General features: G+C 33.3%; 1 protein-coding gene across 1 annotated transcript; it reads right to left on the bottom strand.

The window, feature by feature from the left end:
* Positions 1-1,276: 1,276 nt before the first annotated feature.
* On the bottom strand, positions 1,277-6,950 carry LOC18423493 (CASP-like protein 4B1). Its single transcript, XM_006828094.4, has 3 exons — positions 6,312-6,950; positions 3,149-3,284; positions 1,277-1,627 (listed from the first exon to the last, which is right to left on the bottom strand). Exons 1-3 carry the CDS (start codon positions 6,590-6,592, stop codon positions 1,436-1,438), a joined length of 609 nt encoding a protein of 202 aa, XP_006828157.1. The 5' UTR covers positions 6,593-6,950; the 3' UTR covers positions 1,277-1,435.
* Between the last annotated feature and the right edge of the window lie 12,310 nt (positions 6,951-19,260).

The raw sequence follows: 19,260 nt of genomic DNA, 5'->3' as shown, positions 1-19,260 counted from the left end.
AACATGAGAAGGAATTGATGAGATTAGGGCAAAAAAACATTGTTTTTAGTTAATGTAGATGAAAATGGAGCAAAAAAAAAATGGGTGCGGTTTGTATAGAGCCTAGGCTCTAAACAATCAAATTAGAGCCTACCTTCAAATAGTATCGAGAAATGTGGTTTAATGTTGGAAATATTTATGATAGCCTTAAAATATATTTTTATTTTTATTTGTAAAGTTTAAAGCTTCAACTATAGTGTAGATCAACATATATATGAAAATTTGAAAATTGACTGTCCAAAAATGCGTTATAAAATACACTATTTCCAAAACTTCCAATCCATTTTTTTTCTTATGTCCACGTATCTTGATGTCGCGATGATCAATTTGAAGATATTTGGGCATCAAAAGAACCTCCTCTAGTGAAATTTTTGAGGTAGGCTCAAATTTGATTGTTTAGAGCCTCTCTATATTTAACTTTTCCCAAAAAAATATATAGGTGAGTTTGCTCTCTTATATACCTTCCCAAGGTCTAAAATGATTTCTATTGATGGTTGAAGGCTAGGGATACAAGTGACATTTAGATCACCTTAAACACAATTATGAGACCATTTATTTTTGGTACAAGAAGGTCACAATCTTATTTAGCTTTTGGATGTGAAATCCCAAAGCTGAAATTGTATCACAATATTCGAGAAATTTTGTTTTGGACTTTGTGCCTAAACAATGACACAACTTCAACCACCCGATTTCAAATCCAATGGTTAATAAGAGCATAAATAAATTTGCAATCACGACATAAGTTTTTTTTTTCTCTATATCTGCATTTTTTATAACTGCAAACCATCGGTTTAAAGGTCCAACTGTCCCAAATATGTGAAAGCCTTCGCCCTATCTAATGTCCTTTATTTTCTAAGAGGTCGAAAAGATATTCTACTCCTCGGTTAAAACCCCAATTAGGATTAGTTTTAGGATCATAAATTTTGGGGATATAACATCTAATCTCTTTAACACAGATTAACCTCAATAACTTTTTTTTTCCTAATTGCACATTTTAATCATTTGAAAAAAAATAATGTCTTCAGATTAAATAGAAACCATCCAAAATTTTCAGGGTGAGATCTAAATATTAAAAAAACCCAAATTTTTATTTTTATTGTTTTTTATAATAATCATCTAGCAATTATGAGCGTTCACAAAAATTTTAAATTGAAAAAATCCTCTCAAATAGGCCATTTGAGAGAGGGAATAGAAGTAAACAATGCTCTCAAAGGAGCATAGTATTCATGCTCTTCACTGAATAAAAAACAAAGCCCATGGCCATGAGTGAATATTAGAAAATCAAACCAAAATCCAGCATTCTCAGAGTATATACAACATTCAAAGAAATATTCATAACACACAGAAAAAAAGAATGAAGAAATAAAGAGGTAAACCAATTACAATACAATGTTATTTAGATGTAAGCCTGGCGCGTTAGCTTGTAGCCAGAAATTAGTGCAGAGATGGCAAGAGCTGTGAAAGCAAAGAATGCCATACTTATGGAAGCACTAGACATGTCTGTGAACAGATTATCCACATTTTTTCTCATACTGTTGGTGAGGGGTATTGCAGCCGAGCATGCAGAAATAAGTAAATACGCCATCACCTGCTCCAAAAGTATCATATGAAAAACATAATTCCAGTGAAAAACTACATGCATATTTTATAGTATTGGAATTGCTGCGGCAGCGTTGAATAGTACAGTCTGATTTATGGAATCGGATGACTTTCGCCGTAAATTTTCCTTATTTGGCCCATTGAATGGATTTCGACCAAGATGGTACCACAATAATCACCCTCTGTTCCAGGAGGAATTTCCACATCCAATAAAACAGAAGCGAAAGCATCATTACAAGGTGTATATTTTTTTTTTCAGAGAACTGCATCCAGGAGTGGGTATTGATGGAGAGTCGATTAAGGTCATCATATAGTATAAAGGGGAGCAAATACATAGAGGATGAAGATTTAAAATTAGGCCAAGTTGACTCGGACTCGGTTGAATAACTCAGCCCCGGTACCCTACCAGGTAGTAGCGCACGTACTCGGGAGCATGGGCACATGTTCTATACTTGTGCAAGAACTGTACGGACACGCCTGAGTATTGCAGAATTCTTGCAAACATGCAAGAATTCTAAACCACTCGGGCAAGTTTGTATGGTACTCGCCTGAGTACTATTCACATGAAAATCCGGCCTCAATTTATTGATTTCCTTAACCATTTTTGCCTCAGAACCCTTACTTTGATCCAAGTTTATGAAATAACGGAGAAAATTATTTGATCTACAAATTAGAAATGATGAAAATAGAACCCTAGCCTTATCTTTCTTTTACTTGATCCCTTGTCTTTGTTTTCTTGATCCCACAAGTTGGTTGTTCCAAAGGTGAAAAAAAAAGACCATCAAATTTTATAGATTTTATATTCAGATTTTCTATTAATATAAAAATTTGAGAGCCTTGGATCCCTAAGATACGAAGACAGAACCAAAATTTGTTTTGGAGGTTTTGTTTGGGGCTGCATAAGGTAGCTTTGGCAAGGATTTTAAGTCAAACAAATCCAGAAATTGGTCCACAAATCCAGAAATTGGTCAAGAAATTTTAGAGCTTGTGTTCCACTTGGTGTGACAGTAAAAAATCTCAGGTAGCCAATGACCAAGGGCGGTCACTTAGTGCATAAAAAGTCAAAGATTAAGACCGTTTCTATCTCATCCCTCTTAGCCTTTTTATTTCAAAGCCATTATGCACACGATATTTAGCATTACCTTTTAATCATTCGTATTACTTTTTTTACATGATTATATTTTCTGATTTTCACTCCAAATTTCACCCTTTTTAATTGAATAATCCCTAGCACTTGGTGGACCCAAGACATATCCATTCAAACTCACCCTAGTAACTCGTCTCAGACAAGACCTGAGTCCCAAGCCCGAGCTAAGTTTCCGCGCATTGGGCCAAAGAATGTGTTCGAAAGCAACATGGCTAAACATTGCACTAGGAGACAGACCGGTTTAGTTAGTCAATAGGTTTTGAACGATTTATAGTACTCTTGACATCTCGTGTACAACTAAAATTTAAAAGTATTAATGAAAAAAAAAAAAAAGAAAAAAAAAGAGGGAACCAAAGTACTTGCCTGATCGCCAACAAAGTCAACATAAAAAGACGATGGTCGTGTGATTATGTCTTTTCCGGTGAGAAGCCGATGAATATCTCGTGCAACCTGACATGCGGTGTACAAACATGCCAGAATTGCAATTCCCAAAATGTACCTGCAGGCCATCACCACATCATCATACACAAATTCAGTGTTCACAACCAGGACGGGATTGGGCTCATGCCTGGGAGGAGTAACTCGGGCCAAGTTAAAGTTACTCGGCCCGAGTTGGGTAAGGTCCTCGCTAATCCAAAAAGTGTTAAGAAATAAAAAAAGTACAAAAAAACCCAAATAAATAGAAAAAATAATAAAATTAAACAAAATACATCTAAAGAAGTTAAAAAAATAGTGAAAATATAGATTTTGAAAAAAATCAATTTGTGACGTGAGTATTTTAGAAATAATCTAAAACGAAGGAAAAAAATCTAAAAAACAGTATTTATAGGCAAAACACTTCTCAATCTTTGTCAAAATAATAGAAAACATTTAAAAAAAAAACCAAATTAATTTCTTATTTTTTGTTTTTTTTTAATATTTTTTTTTATATCCCCACCAAACTCTTGGCTACTCGCCTCACCAGAAGGATGAGTCAAGTTACTCAAGCGAATCCGAATTGGCTCTCCTGACTTTTTAAATATTACACAAAATAACCAACAATAAATAGAGAGAGAGAGAGGGAGAGGTGGATGAGACGGTACACTCACCAACGAGAGATGAAAAAGTTAATGGGAAAAAAAAACAAACGGGTGAGTGAGACCTCTCCATATACAAAAGATAAACAATCTTTTTATCAAAAAATCCCATATACTTTTCCACATGAGAATAGTACAAGAGAATCATGCTGAATAAAGGTGTGGTTTCTATAAAGTTGCAATCTTAAACAATTCAATTACGGCGCACCTCCGAATTTTGTCATAACATGTAATTTTGGTGTACAAAATTATTAGGATCATCTCAAAATCTATTTTCATATCTTACTACAAAATTTTAAAATCCAAAAGCGGTTAAAATCAAGTAGATCTATAAGAAAATATTAAAAATGGATGGTCTAGATAATGTGTTGCAAGATGTACTATTTTTTAGATGCAAAATCATTTGTTTTTTCAAATGCATATATTTCGATATCGACATGATCAATTAGAGGGTTTTTCAATATTAAAATAACTTTTTTCGATGGATTTTTGAATTGCACCTATAATTCTACATTGAAAAGTTGCAACCTTATATAAACTTCTTCCGCTACATAAAGATATGTACATGTCTACATCTAGGAAGGAAGAGAAGTAAGAAGGTCAGTTTTCATGTATCCCATTACGATCCTCTTACATTTGCAGACAACCGGAGTCATGTTCAAAGATAAGAAGTGATTCGCTAGGGAGAGATACTTTATCATCATCAATGCAGTCACGGGCACCCCAATGCGATGCAATCTCTTAGTGTTAGATGTAGTGGTTTAAACTTGGGATATGGTGTATAATAAAATAATATTTCGTTGTTGCATGTATAATAATTGGGAGAAAATTACTTAACATTCATTTTCCAAAAGGGAAAGCATTGATACAAGTGGTCACATTAATCTTGACTATTGGATGTGAAATTGGGTGGCTGTAATTATTTTATCGACTAAGCTCGAACTTCAAAAGAAATTTTTTCAAACTTTGTGACACATTCAAGCTATCAAATTTCATATCAAATGGTTGTAAGGAATTGTGACCACGTTGTATCAAATATGAATGATCTCATTGTATACAATCCTTATTCAAACTTATTATGCAATTTACTATGAGGTCTTTTTTTGTGATAGATTTTTTTTTTTTCTTGAAATGCCATTAGTTAGTTTGGTACTTAAAAGGTTGGAAAGACATTAATTTTTAAAAATTTGGTCCAACACTCAAAACTACCTTACCCACTTCTTCATAATATTGTTGGTCTTTATCCCAAGTGCTTGGCCAACCTTTGACAAGTCGTCAAAAGTCGGTTTGACACTTGAATTACAACCTTGAAGACTTAAAGGGCAAAAAAAATAGTATGTAAGTGGGAATTTGATCTCCGATCTGTTGATGAGAATGGAACCAGAAACTTCATTTTAGAACTCGTTGGTACTACTACCAAAACCGACTCAAAGAAATACTCAAAGAAATAGAAGCTTAATTGTGATTGAGCTTTGTTTGTCTTGGTAGGCTTTAGAGAGAGAAAAAAAAAAAAAAAAAAGAGGAGGTCGGACCCAACTTATGGCAAAAAAAAAACTTGCCAAAGGTCAGCCCGTGTTGAACTGACATTACTCTAGAGAAGTTGCTACAAGTGTCTGGCCCACTTCAAGTATTAGGCAATTAGGGTGAAAAATTGCCTGACAAAGAAAAAGGACCTCGACATAAAATTCATAAATATTGGGATTGGTTTTGAATTATGAAAATAGAATGTTTAAATGAATTTCCCTGATAATAAATACAGTCATATGTTGAGGGCACAACGATAGCCTGCATGAATGGACATAGGATGACAAGGCAAAGGATTCATTTGTGAGGTTGGGAATGGGCCGGGTGGCGGAGCCCGACAAACTAGGGCCTACACCGACATCACCGAGCTAAAGGCCAAGGCGCTAGATATATATTGGAATCACAAAGACGGACTAAAAATCTCGAAACTTGCAAAGAGGGAGTATAAGAAAACAGCAGTGGGGAGAGGAGAGAGAATACGTCGAAATCCACATACCATTCATTCCATATGCCAAAACTTAGAAAACAGAGAAGTACCATTACAAATGTAATTTTAGATTATCGGAGAAATCAGTGCCAAAACTTAGAAAACACAGAAAACAGGGGACTATTGCAAGATGATTAAGAATAAACATAACTATTTAGAGGAAAATAGGATGCACAAATTGTGAGTTACAGAGAGAGTGGCAGAAATTTTCCCAAGGTAAATAGTTGACAAGTAATTCATATGATGTACATTTCTCCACTTGCGATTTGCAAAGGGAAAGGGAAAGACTTCAAATTGCAGCTTGCAGGCCACGGAATGAGAATGACAGAGGGCGAATTAATTAAAATTAAGAGAAGCATAATCTGTAATGCGTATGAGAAAGTCGGATCAAATGTTAAAAGATATCAGCGAACAAAAGAGAGAGAGAGAGGAGACAGACCTGTACTCGTCGTAATGGTCGAATTCCATCCAACCCCCATGTTGGTTGGTGGCCATGATCAAGAAGGAGAGCAAGGCGAATAATAGAGCTAAACCCCTTAACACAAGCCCACTTCTCTTTATCAAATCCTCTCTCTCCCATCTGCTCAGAATCGAAGAAACGGCAGTCGAACCCCGAATTTCAGTGTCAGTGGCCGGAGCTGGGGTTGATGCCTCAGATTCTGTGCCTTTCTCCGATAAAGGGGGTAATTTTCCGGCTGTTTCATCGCCGGAATTCGCCATCCAGAATTTTGGAGGGAGAGAGGGGAGCGCGTGGAGAGAAAATTGGGAAAACACTCTGTCCGGCCTTCCCCGACTTAGAGAGAGAGAGAGAGAGAGAGAGAGAGCAGTTGGGAACTGGAACCAGAGAGGAGAGAGAGAGCCTGGCTGGCTTTCGACTTGGTTTAGAGAGAGAAAGAGGGGGGTTTGGTCAAATAACCCAATGCGTCGGTAGATCCTATACTTGGGCCTAAGACACCTTGCCTCGCGATGAATCCCATGCCTCTGCTGCGCGGAAAGTATAATAAGAGAGTTAGACTTGGAATGAATGATGTATGAGAGATTTTAGGACCAATTGGAAAGGATGAATTCTGTGAAGGAAAATTTTTTTATAGAGGCGCGAGGCTTTAAATAATTAAATTATATCCTACCTCAAAAATTTCATTAGAAGAGGTTGTTTTGATGCTCAAATATCTTCAAATCGATCATCTCGACATCAAGTTGCATGGACTTCATAAGAAAATGGATTTTAAGTTTTAAAAATAGCGCATCTTGTAATTCATTTTTTTACCGTCAATTTTCAAGATTTTCAAGTTTGTATACATATTCTTTATCTACACTGTTTTTGAAGATTTAAATTTTATAATTAATGATAAAAATATATTTTAAGGCTATCACAAAGATTTTGAATGTTGAAACCACATTTTCGACACTAGTTAAAGGTGGGCTCTACTTTGATTGTTTAGAGCCTTAGCTCTATGCAAACCGCACCCTTCTAGAAATACAAATTTTAGGTAGGGGTGGTAATGGACCCGGACCCGACTCGGGACCCTGTGGTTATACCCAACACGGGTTCGGGTATGGATCCAACATTTGGACCCACGGGTCGGGTTGGGTCCAAAACCTGGACCCAAATACTATTCGGGTCTGGGTCCAGTTGGACCCGACCCGTACCCGTAAATTGTTGGAGATACAATACTTCAAGCCCCATTCGTTTGGATGTATTAAGGATCATATACAATAATAATTTGTAGTCATCCTTAGCCATTAGACAACAAATCAAATGGTTAGCAGGTGATTGTGACATTGTTGTCAATATTATGAGTATAAGATATTAAAAATAACAAAAAAAAAAAAAAAAAAACTCATAGTAATGGTTACAATGGATCCAATGAGATAAACCCGAGACCCGACGGATATAGGTTCAACTTTGGGACCCGACAGATCAGGTACGAGTTCAAAACATGGACTCAAATGCATTCGGATATGGGTCTGGCTCCGAATCCGAATATTGCCCATTGCCACCCCTAATTTGAAGGGATAGAGAGGGAGGAGACGGTATAAAATGGGGAATTCTACAACTGAATGACTAGGTGAGAGAGAGGCAATGTTACATAGAGAGGCATGGTTCCTAAGTCTTGGATAACATGATATGAGATCCAGGAATCTAACGAGCTGTAGAGGGAAAGGTGAAAAACTCTCGTGCTAGCAGGAGAGAAATTTATGGAATCCGTGACCACGGGAGAGATGCTAGGAATCTAATGAAAAAGGAGTATAGACTTGTGTCATTATATTTGCACATCTCGGTCAAGTGTTGTATACGCAATGAAGTTGTAGAACATTACGAAGAATAAAGTCATAAATCCTTCATTCATAAATATAATGGACAACAATTCACATGAATATAAAGGACAAAGAGAGGGAGAATTCGTTGTTGGAACTTTGTGGTACTATAATCACCCATTTTGAAATTTAATAGATAAGAGTTATTGGTGTCTTTGTATAAAAGACAAAGGCTGCCGTTTATATAGAGTCGAAGTTCTACACTATTAAAATAAAGTGCACTTTGAAATGATGTCGAGAAATGCGATTTTAATACAGGAAAACTTTGTGATAACCTTAAAATATAGTTTCATTTTTATTTATAAAATTTAAAACTTAAAAAATAGTGTAGATCGAGTAGATCTATGAAATCTTGAAAATTGATGGTAAAAAAATATAGTACAAGTGCATATTGATGTCGAGATCTTCAATTTGAGAATATTTGGGCATCAAAACAACCTGTTTTAGTGAAATTTCGAAAGTGCACTCTAATTTGATTGTTTACAGCCTCAGCTCTATATAAACTTTTTCCAAAGATAAATGGTCTCTTTCTATATATACTGGACTGCATTTCCGCAAGTCCAGAGGTACAAAGCATCCATCTTGGTCTATCTAAAAACAATTGCAATTAACAGTCCAAATGTTTGCTTAATGTAATTATTATTTTTAATTTTCAATTTTCTTTTCTTTCATATTCCTGTTCTCCACGTTAAATATTATATATACTCTGAAAATTAGGATCAAAATATTTTTTAAAATATAATTATTGTCATGCTCGTATTTCTACAATATACGGGTTGGCCCCACGCTAATCGCGTCCTATATATATGTAAAGAGCTAACAAAACTCTTGGCAGCTATAATGAAAACTAATATAGGTAGAATCTCTGTTGTCAGATTTTCATTGGGTTGTTCAAAATACATATCACTACATGAATTTCAATCTTTTTTGTAGAAATTTGATCATGATGAAATTTTGGGCATGTGTACTAAAAAATAGGGTGTGAAAGAAAATATATAAAACAAGTATTTTATAAAAAATAAAATGACCAAAATATCCTTAAAAATGACAAGGGTAATTTGGTCATTTAAAATTTAAAAATATTTTATATATATATATATATATATACGAGAAGATTCTCAATTAGGCCAATGGAAAGAAAAATTTATTGCTGGTCTACCCTATTTATTTGCAGAAAAAGTCAAAGATAGACTTAGAAAGAAACATAATGGAATTATAGTATATTCAGCCTATACACTTGGAGAACTCTCTGCAGCAATATGTGCTGAAGGATTAGCTTTATGTACTAATCTTAAACTCAAAAAACAGTTAGATAAACAACAAATTACCAAGCGTAAAAAACTTGGTGATTTCTGTGAACAATTTGGATACCATATAGATAGGAAAAATATGCCTGAAAAGTTATATAAGAAAAAGAAAAAATATAAAAAAAACAAATATAAATCCAAATCAAATAAAGTACATAAACAATATAAAAAGTCTAAACAAAAATTTATAAATAAATTTTCTCCAAATACAAAGAATAAAAAGAAACTTCCAGTATGTTATAAATGTGGAAAAGTTGGTCATTACAAACACCAATGCAAATTAAAAAAGAAAATAGAATCATTACATTTAGATGATTCAATTAAATCAAAATTATATAATATAATCAACTATGATTCAATATCTTCAGATTCTACTGACTCACATATAGTACATATTCAGGATGATGACCTTTTATGGACAGAATCATCTGATTCTTCAGATTCTTCGACAGACACAGAATCATCCAATTCAATAAAAGATACTAATTGTAGTTGCCCTATACCTACACATAATCTTCATATGCTTACTCATGAAGATAATTTAATATTAGATATTATTGAGAAAATTACAGATCCAGAGGAAAAAAGATTTGTAATCACTAAATTTATTACAATAGCTAAAACAAAAGCAAAGACACCTCCAATAAATAAAACACCTGATGAATACAATTTTGCTTCTATTATGAAAAGAGTAAGTGAACAACATACTTCTCAACAAAAAGAACCTTCTATTTCAGACTTAAATCAAAAAATCAAAGAAGTTAAAAAAGAAGTATTTCAATTAAAAAATAGTTAAATATAACAGTTTAATATTCACATACTTACTCTAAACAATTACAATAATTAATCAAATATTTGCTTACTTGTTATAGAATAGTTGGTTCAAATTCACTGTAGATCTGGGCGCGTTTTGGCATAGATCAACATATCAAACATATTAATACTTTTATTCATGCAGTCCAGAATGCTGGATTAGTTGTATCAGCAAAAAAGATAACTTTATTCAAAACTAATATTAGGTTTTTAGGACATATGATTCATCATGGCACCATTATTCCCATAGATCGATCTATACAATTTGCTGATAAATTCCCTGATCAGATACTCGATAAGAAAGAACTTCAAAGGTTCTTAGGATGTTTAAACTATGTGAGTGATTTCTATCCAAATCTCGCCATAGATGCTAAACCTTTACATAATAGATTAAAAAAGCATCCTTTACCATGGACAAATATTCATACTAAAGCAGTTCAACTCATTAAACAAAAGGTAAAAACTCTTGTTTGCCTTTCCCTTCCTCATCCTACTGCTTTCAAGATCATAGAGTGTGATGCCTTTGAAATAGGCTTGGGGTGGTATTCTCAAGCAACGCATTGATAACCAGGAACAACTACTCAGGTATACCTCTAAAGCCTGGAACCCAACCCAAAAAAACTATTCCATGGTCAAAAAAGAATTACTGGCCATTGTTCATTGTGTTACAAAATTTCAGAGTGATATTCTCAATCAACAATTTCTCATACGAACTGATTGCAAAGCTGCTAAAGATATTCTGTAAAAAAATGTTCAAAATCTTGTTACTAAACAAATTGTTCCTGTACTTTTTGGAAAGCAGGAGGTAAAATTAAAGTAGTTGATCCCCAAACTAAAAACTAATTTTTAAACCAGTTGGGGAATCGTTCGAAAATAGGTAATCTGAACTGGATATACCAGCTATGAGTATTGTTTGGATTTTGATAATAAAACATTTCATGCCAGGCTTCTATATATTCGGCATATTTATAATATTTGTATGAAAAATCAGGGTTATGCAATTTCTTTCCTTGAGCAGGATTGCTACCCCACTCATCATAAGAGAGTAATTTCTTAATCTGGACTTTGGAGTAAGCAATGACTCTAGTATTCTATTGGTAGTAATGGACAACAAATATGGATCCTGTTTCCATGAGAATTGCTTCATAATATTCTCTGGTTTTGACTCCATTGGTTGGATTTAAATGATTTATCAAATATAACGGAGCGAGTTTGATGGGGTCCATATTTGTATGATGGTCATCAATGGTGATGTCCATAAGGTAGACTCTTTTAATGTATGAAGACCTAGGCAAATTAGGTCTCTGATTGGATTTAGACTGTGCTTGAGAATAAGCAGGAGTCGATGTATTAGCATCTGGATAAGTAATTTGGTGAATAGGAGAATTGGAAGGTGAAAGGGTTGCCAAAGGCGGGAATTCACCTTCAAATGGTATTATATTCAGTGGGCGTTTTTCGTTGCGAGAATTGCTACGAGAACCCATGAGATTAGGTGGATGTGATAGAGTAGTAATATTTCTATTAGCTGCAAAGAGCTGTAGTGCAAGTGAAAGTGGTGATTCTTCGTTGTTGGCGTCAGTGTTGCCCCCTGCAAAAATTCACGGGTAAGAAAATCAAGAAGAGAATTGGAAGACCCGGGAAGATGTTCAATAGTAAAATCAAAGGCAGACAAGATAGCCTGCCAGCGGGCAAAAATTTGTTTAGCAACAAGATTTTGAACATCTTTTTACAGAATATCTTTAGCAGCTTTGCAATCAGTTCGTATGAGAAATTGTTGATTGAGAATATCACTCTGAAATTTTGTAACACAATGAACAATGGCCAATAATTCTTTTTTGACCATGGAATAGTTTTTCTAAGTTGGGTTCCAGGCTTTAGAGGTATACCTGAGTAGTTGTTCCTGGTTATCAATGCGTTGCTTGAGAATACCACCCAAGCCTATTTCAGAGGCATCAAACTCTATGATCTTGAAAGCAGTAGGATGAGGAAGGGAAAGGCAAACAAGAGTTTTTACCTTTTGTTTAATGAGTTGAACTGCTTTAGTATGAATATTTGTCCATGGTAAAGGATGCTTTTTTAATCTATTATGTAAAGGTTTAGCATCTATCGCGAGATTTGGATAGAAATCACTTACATAGTTTAAACATCCTAAGAACCTTTGAAGTTCTTTCTTATCGAGTATCTGATCAGGGAATTTATCAGCAAATTGTATAGCTTGATCTATGGGAATAATGGTGCCATGATGAATCATATGTCCTAAAAACCTAATATTAGTTTTGAATAAAGTTATCTTTTTTGCTGATACGACTAATCCAGCATTCTGGACTGCATGAATAAAAGTATTAATATGTTTGATATGTTGATATATAGATTTTGAAAAGATAAAAACATCATCAATATAAACTATCATGAATTGATAATAAGTATTAAAGACATCATTCATTATTTTCTGAAATTCTGATGGAGCATTTTTAAAACCAAATAGCATTACATTCCATTCATATTGTCCAAATGGTACATTAAATACTGTTTTATATTTATCTTGTTCTTGAATTTGTATTTGCCAATATCCAGATTTCATAACGAATTTGGAAAAGATACAAGCATTGGCTACTCTATCTAATAAATCTTTCTTATTGGGGATCGGATATCTAATCCATCTTAAAACTTTATTAAGAGGTTTATAGTTAATAACTAATCGAGGGACTCCTCGTTCTTTTTCAGCATTTTTATTGACATAAAAAGCTGCACGACTCCAAGGTGATGAGCTTGGCCGTATTAGCTTTTTTATTTGGAGGTCATTAATTTATTTTCTACACATGTCTAATAAAGTAGTATTCATTTGTATTGGTCTAGCTTTTATAGGTATTTGTTTTTCATCAAATCCTTGTTCATATGGTAGACTAATACTGTGTTTTTTCCTTTCCCAAAAAGCATTGGGATGCTCACTACTTATAGAGGTTTCTATCTGTTGTTGAATTGATTGAATCTTTTGTTGGATCAAAGGATCTTGTATTTGTTCTTCTATATACTTATATTTGATTTCTTGTTTTAAAGTACAAAGAAATTTTTCTTTATTCTGTAACTGACTTTTGACATTATTGATTTCCTTTAATTTTGGTTTATGAATAAAGTCAAAGTGTATTGGTACAATTTGATAATTCGAAGATATTCCTGTTTGATCTATTGATAAAGGATATAGAAGTGTAAGAAATGGGACTCCAAGTATAACTGCTTGACTTAATCCTTTGACCATAATAAATGGTGTATTAATACATTGAAGGTTATTACAGACAGAAGCATTAGATAATTTATAATTGATAAAGAGTCTACTACCATCTGCTGTATTTAAGATTTGAGTTGTTTTGTCAAAATATTTTGAAGGTACTAAACCTTCATTGATGCAATTAAGGTCAGCCCCTGAATCTATTAAGGCTGAGGTGTGAAAGCTATAATCTTTTGTTATAATTATCTTGACTTGAACAAACCATTTTTGAATCATAATTTTATCTATTAGATTAACAGAGGGTATTGTTACCAGATGAGGTTTGGCTTCTGAGGTTTCTGGTATATCTTCTGGTGGATCAGGATCATAAGCCATAAGCTGATCGAATTCTATTTCATCTGTTTCTGTTTCTGGTTGAGATAGATGTTGTAATTCTAAAGTTTTGATCCTATTTTTTAATTGAAATACTTCTTTTTTAACTTCTTTGATTTCTTGATTTAAGTCTGAAATAGAAGGTTCTTTTTGTTGAGAAATATGTTGTTCACTTACTCTTTTCATAATAGAAGCAAAATTGTATTCATCAGGTGTTTTATTTATTGGAGGTGTCTTTGCTTTTGTTTTAGCTATTGTAATAAATTTAGTGATTACAAATCTTTTTTCCTCTGGATCTGTAATTTTCTCAATAATATCTAATATTAAATTATCTTCTTGAGTAAGCATATGAAGATTATGTGTAGGTATAAGGCAACTACAATTAGTATCTTTTATTGGATTGGATGATTCTGTGTCTGTCGAAGAATCTGAAGAATCAGATGATTCTGTCCATAAAAGGTCATCATCCTGAATATGTTTTATATGTGAGTCAGTAGAATCTGAAGATATTGAATCATAGTTGATTATATTATATAATTTTGATTTAATTGAATCATCTAAATGTAATGATTCTATTTTCTTTTTTAATTTGCATTGGTGTTTGTAATGACCAGCTTTTCTACATTTATAACATATTGGAAGTTTCATATTGGAAGTTTCTTTTTATTCTTTGTATTTGGAGAAAATTTATTTATAAATTTTTGTTTAGACTTTTTATATTGTTTATGTACTTTATTTGATTTGGATTTATATTTGTCTTTTTTATATATATTTTTTTTCTTATATAACTTTTCAAGCATATTTTTCCTATCTATATGGTATCCAAATTGTTCACAGAAATCACCAAGTTCTTTATGCTTGGTAATTTGTTGTTTATCTAACTGTCTTTTGAGTTTAAGATCAGTACATAAAGCTAATCCTTCAGCACATATTTCTGCTGAGAGTTCTCCAAGTGTATAAGCTGAATATACTATAATTCCATTATGTTTCTTTCTAAGTCTATCTTTGACTTTTTCTGCAAATAAATAGGGTAGACCAGCAATAAATTTTTCTTTCCAATGGTCTAATTGACAATCTTCTCGTATTAATAATCTTGAGAAAAAGATATCTTTATACCATTTATAATGGGATAATGTAGGACAACGAAGATTAGATAGCAGATCTTCTGATCTTGCTGCTAATAATGCCGTACTTCCTACAAAATGAAGTGTAATTGTATATATTAAGGTGTTTACTGCATCGCTTTTAGTATAAATTATTTCTTGATTTTGTTCATTCCTGGCGGTCCATTGTCTTGTATTAGTAAGGATTCTATTTTTAGTTTCATCATCAACATAGAAATCCCACCATCCTCTTAACCAGCCAGTGAATCCATTAACTATTGCTTTAGCAACCTCTTAGTCTGGGTTGCCTGCCATTTTGTTTGCAGACGCAAACATTATCATGTGTCTCATGACATCTAATATTTTTAATTCAATTAAACCATCTATTGTCCAATTAACTATTGATCTTCCTGAATAGGAAACAACTTGTTGTATGGCATCTTCTTCAAGTTGGACATCAACATGTGTAGGTCTCTTATAGTATGGTAAAGCTGTTATTGGTTTCCAAGTTTTACCATAGGCTATTCTGTTTATATCAATAGGTATAGTATCCATAAAAGCATTTTCTTGGTTTTGTATAGTATCTTCAATAATTGGTTCTACTTCTTGGAGCATCATTGTTTCATGCTCTGGTATTTTGGATTTTCCTTTATCTGAAGATTCTGGTAATGGAACAGGTATATTTGGTGTGGGAATACTGAGTTTGGGAGAAGGAATTCCTTTTATGTCTAATTGAGATAATTTGGCTATTAACTGATCCATTAAGGTTTTATTATTTTCATCAATATGAAATTTAATTTTATTCAGCTCTGGAGGTGGTTTTAACAGAACTGCTTTAGGAAAGGAAGGAGTTACCTCCTTCGAGACTAATCTCTCTATACGTTCTGCCTGTTTTCCTAAAGACTGCATATATAGATTAGTATAATTATTTTGTTCCACAATATGGGGAATAAGTTTCTGTTTTTTACCTATTTCTTTGGATAATACTTTATATGATGTGGCAATTATATCATATAAAGATTGTGGTGGTTCTCCTTTACTTGATAGGGTTACTCCTTTGAGTATTATACTTTTTTCAGGAGGGTGTGTACTAGCAGTAATAGTACCATTCGTGCTGATATATGTTTTTTCTTCTAAAGTTTGAAGATTATCGAATGAAGGAATATTTATTTTATATTGAATACATATTTCTTTTAACCATATAAAAAATATATTTGTTTCTCTTTCTTTTTTGAGAAATTTATTGTATTTTTTATGCATTAATTCTATTAATCTAGGTTGAAAGGTTTGAAGATACCATTTTCTAATATTTTGATTTTCTACAGAAAGATAATCTTTTTTAAGATACTCAATATTGATTTTCTTCTTTTTTCGTTCTAATTTAGCGGCTAAATATGCTGCTATATATTCATCATCATATGTATTATTAGTATTTATCTCTTCTTCTATGTCATCTTCTATTTGTAATGTTAGTATTTGAAATTCCTCTATATTAGGTTCAGAAATATATGTAGGAAGAACTACATGATCAACCGTTCTTCTTACTCCTTGTAGTTGAAATTCTGAAGATGGTGTAGGTTGTGAAGTAGAAGGAAGTATGATGACAGGATTTTCTAGCAGGTATTAATGGTTTTTTATTTCTTTTCCTATTAATATCTATATCAACCTTGACTTTAGATTGGTGGAATTTTATTTCAATATTTCCAGCTGGATGTTCAATTATTTGGTTTGGAATATTATTTCTAGGTGCTTCTTGGGGTTGGTTTGCATGTTGTAATGCCCAAGACTGGGGTAAAATAATATCGGACCAAGTAATTGTTTTGGGTACAGTTGTATGTGATTTTTCTATATTTGTTTGAAATAATATAGTTTGATCTTTTTTATCAACTTGCATAATATTAGGACAAAGGGTATTCATTACTTTGTAATAAATTCTATATACTATTGCTAAATTCTGAGAACCATGCATCATACTAAATCCATGAGTTTTCAAATTTATAGATAATATATCTAATATGTTTAGATCTGTTAAAGAAACAGAAAAATTTGGAAAACAATTTAAATATACTACATAGGCTGGATTCTACCATACCTAGAAGTGAATCTGCAAAGTTATTGTGTCTTGTATCTCTTAGGTATACAAGCACAGAAGTGTTTAACCCTAGTCGGGTTAAAGGTTTAATGGCTATTTGGATTAACCCAATGTGTAAATATTTATAATTCTTGTCTTTATGTTTTTCAATAATTTTTCTCGATAGTAGTTGAAAGTCTTCTTGATTCTGAGTTACTGATAGACTTTCTTCTACTGTTTTTATAGCATAACCTAATTTAAATTTAAATGATCCTTTTTGATAAATATCTTTTATTGGTACCTTAATAATATTCCAATTTTGGATATGATCTTCAATATCATTTATAATAATTTGTTCCTTATTTTTAACTCTTAATGTTTGAGGTTGAGTTGCAGTATTACCTTTAAGATTCCTAATTAAATTTGCCATCTGTAGGTTGCGGATAATGACAATCTGGACGATCAAGGGTCCAGCGTGTTCCCCTAAGCGGCTCTTCCTGGCCTTGGCGGGTACTTTGCCTAGACTTGTCTTTTCGTCTCTTACCTTAACTCTCGGACCAACTTTCTTAGATGTAAATTTAAGTAGGTTTCTACAGTAATATTGTAACTTTAACTCTACACAGTGTACTGTTGGCTCTGATACCAAAACGCGCCCAGATCTACAGTGAATTTGAACCAACTATTCTGTAACAAGTAAGCAAACATTTGATTAATTCTTGTAATTGTTTAGAGTAAGTATGTGAATATTAAACTGTTATATTTAACTATTTCTTGTAAAATTTTGTAAAAGTTTAGACAGAATAGAATTATGCAGATGAAAGGTAGGATTGATATATCGATGACTAACCACTGTGTGTGGTTGAAATCTCCTATTTTAAAACTAAACACTATTTTGAATTGCATAACATTAATATTTCATTCTTATAGAAATTGTTCATATAGAAAAGAAAACAATCTGTAACATTACAAAAAACGAACTGTATTCAAACTGATACAAATAGATTACAAAGGGAACTGTCTGTAATTGAAAAAATAACACACTTACTGTTTACATATGCAATAACTGGAAAATAGTTTCCAGTGTTGAGGGCAATAGGAAGGAAGAGAGTGAAGATTGCAATCACACATGCTAGGTATAAAGAAAAAGGAGGAAAGATAGAACCTGGTAATTAAAGTGACCTGGTATTCATGAGCTATGAGGTCAAGATAGCTGTTGTATAGCAGAGTATCTTCGGGGAGAGAGAGAAAAGAGAGGGAGAGCCAAGAAGTAGAGAAGAAGGAGAGCAGAGAAGTAGAAAAGAAGCTCGGAGAGACTTGCGTTCTTAGAGAAGGAGAGACTTGCGACCTGAGAGAAATGGGAGAGAGCCTTCCCTTTTTATAGGCAAAGGAGGAGGAGATTGCTTCGTTCCGAAGGAAAAGGTGAGATGACCTGATGACCTGATGTGACGAAAAGGAAGGGAAAAGACAAAAAGCAGAAGGGAAAACGACAAAAACGGAAAAAGAAGATACTTAAAGAAGCATCTTGTACAATGACATTTTGTTTTCTTATGTCGGTGGCTACAGTGAAAAGGCATCTGTGAACAGTATCCTTTTGTCTTCTTATGTTGGTGGCTACAGTGACAGTTATCAAGTATTTGTCGTATATGTCGGCAGCATAGTGAAAGGCATCATTCAAGCATTTGTCGTATATGTCGGCAGCATAGTGAAAGGCATAATATCTTGAGGTGACAGGTGATCTGGTACTGTTATGGTCTTTGGCTGAATTCATTTGGGTCTTCTTCTTCTTCTGGATCTGTTTCTTCTTCTGGATCTGCTTCTTCAAGTGGGAAGTATTTGTTGGCGTGCAATGGTGAAGATTGTACTGTTTCATCTGATGAGACCGGTTTTCTTCCTGCTTCTGCAAAGATCTCTTTCATTTGTTGTTCTAACATTTCTTTGGAAGCATTGGGGTTTGATTGGAGCATATTTCGTAAATATGTGGGAAAGTCAAATGAAGTATTGGTTGTATTATGGTCACTTGGACTTGGGTTATATATGGGTTTTTGAGGAGGTATTCTTTTGGGAACTATAGTTGTGGGATCCATATTAAAGATGTCCCACCATTTAACTAAGATGGTTTTTCCCAGTCTCGGAATATAGGTATGGTCGGCTGTATTATTAACAGAGATGGTATATTC

Source organism: Amborella trichopoda, chromosome 8 (assembly GCF_054954075.1).
Source record: "Amborella trichopoda isolate Santa Cruz 75 chromosome 8, AtrichopodaSantaCruz75HAP2 v2.0, whole genome shotgun sequence".
Taxonomy (NCBI): Eukaryota; Viridiplantae; Streptophyta; class Magnoliopsida; order Amborellales; family Amborellaceae; genus Amborella; species Amborella trichopoda.
This window is presented reverse-complemented; position numbering and strand designations above follow the sequence as displayed.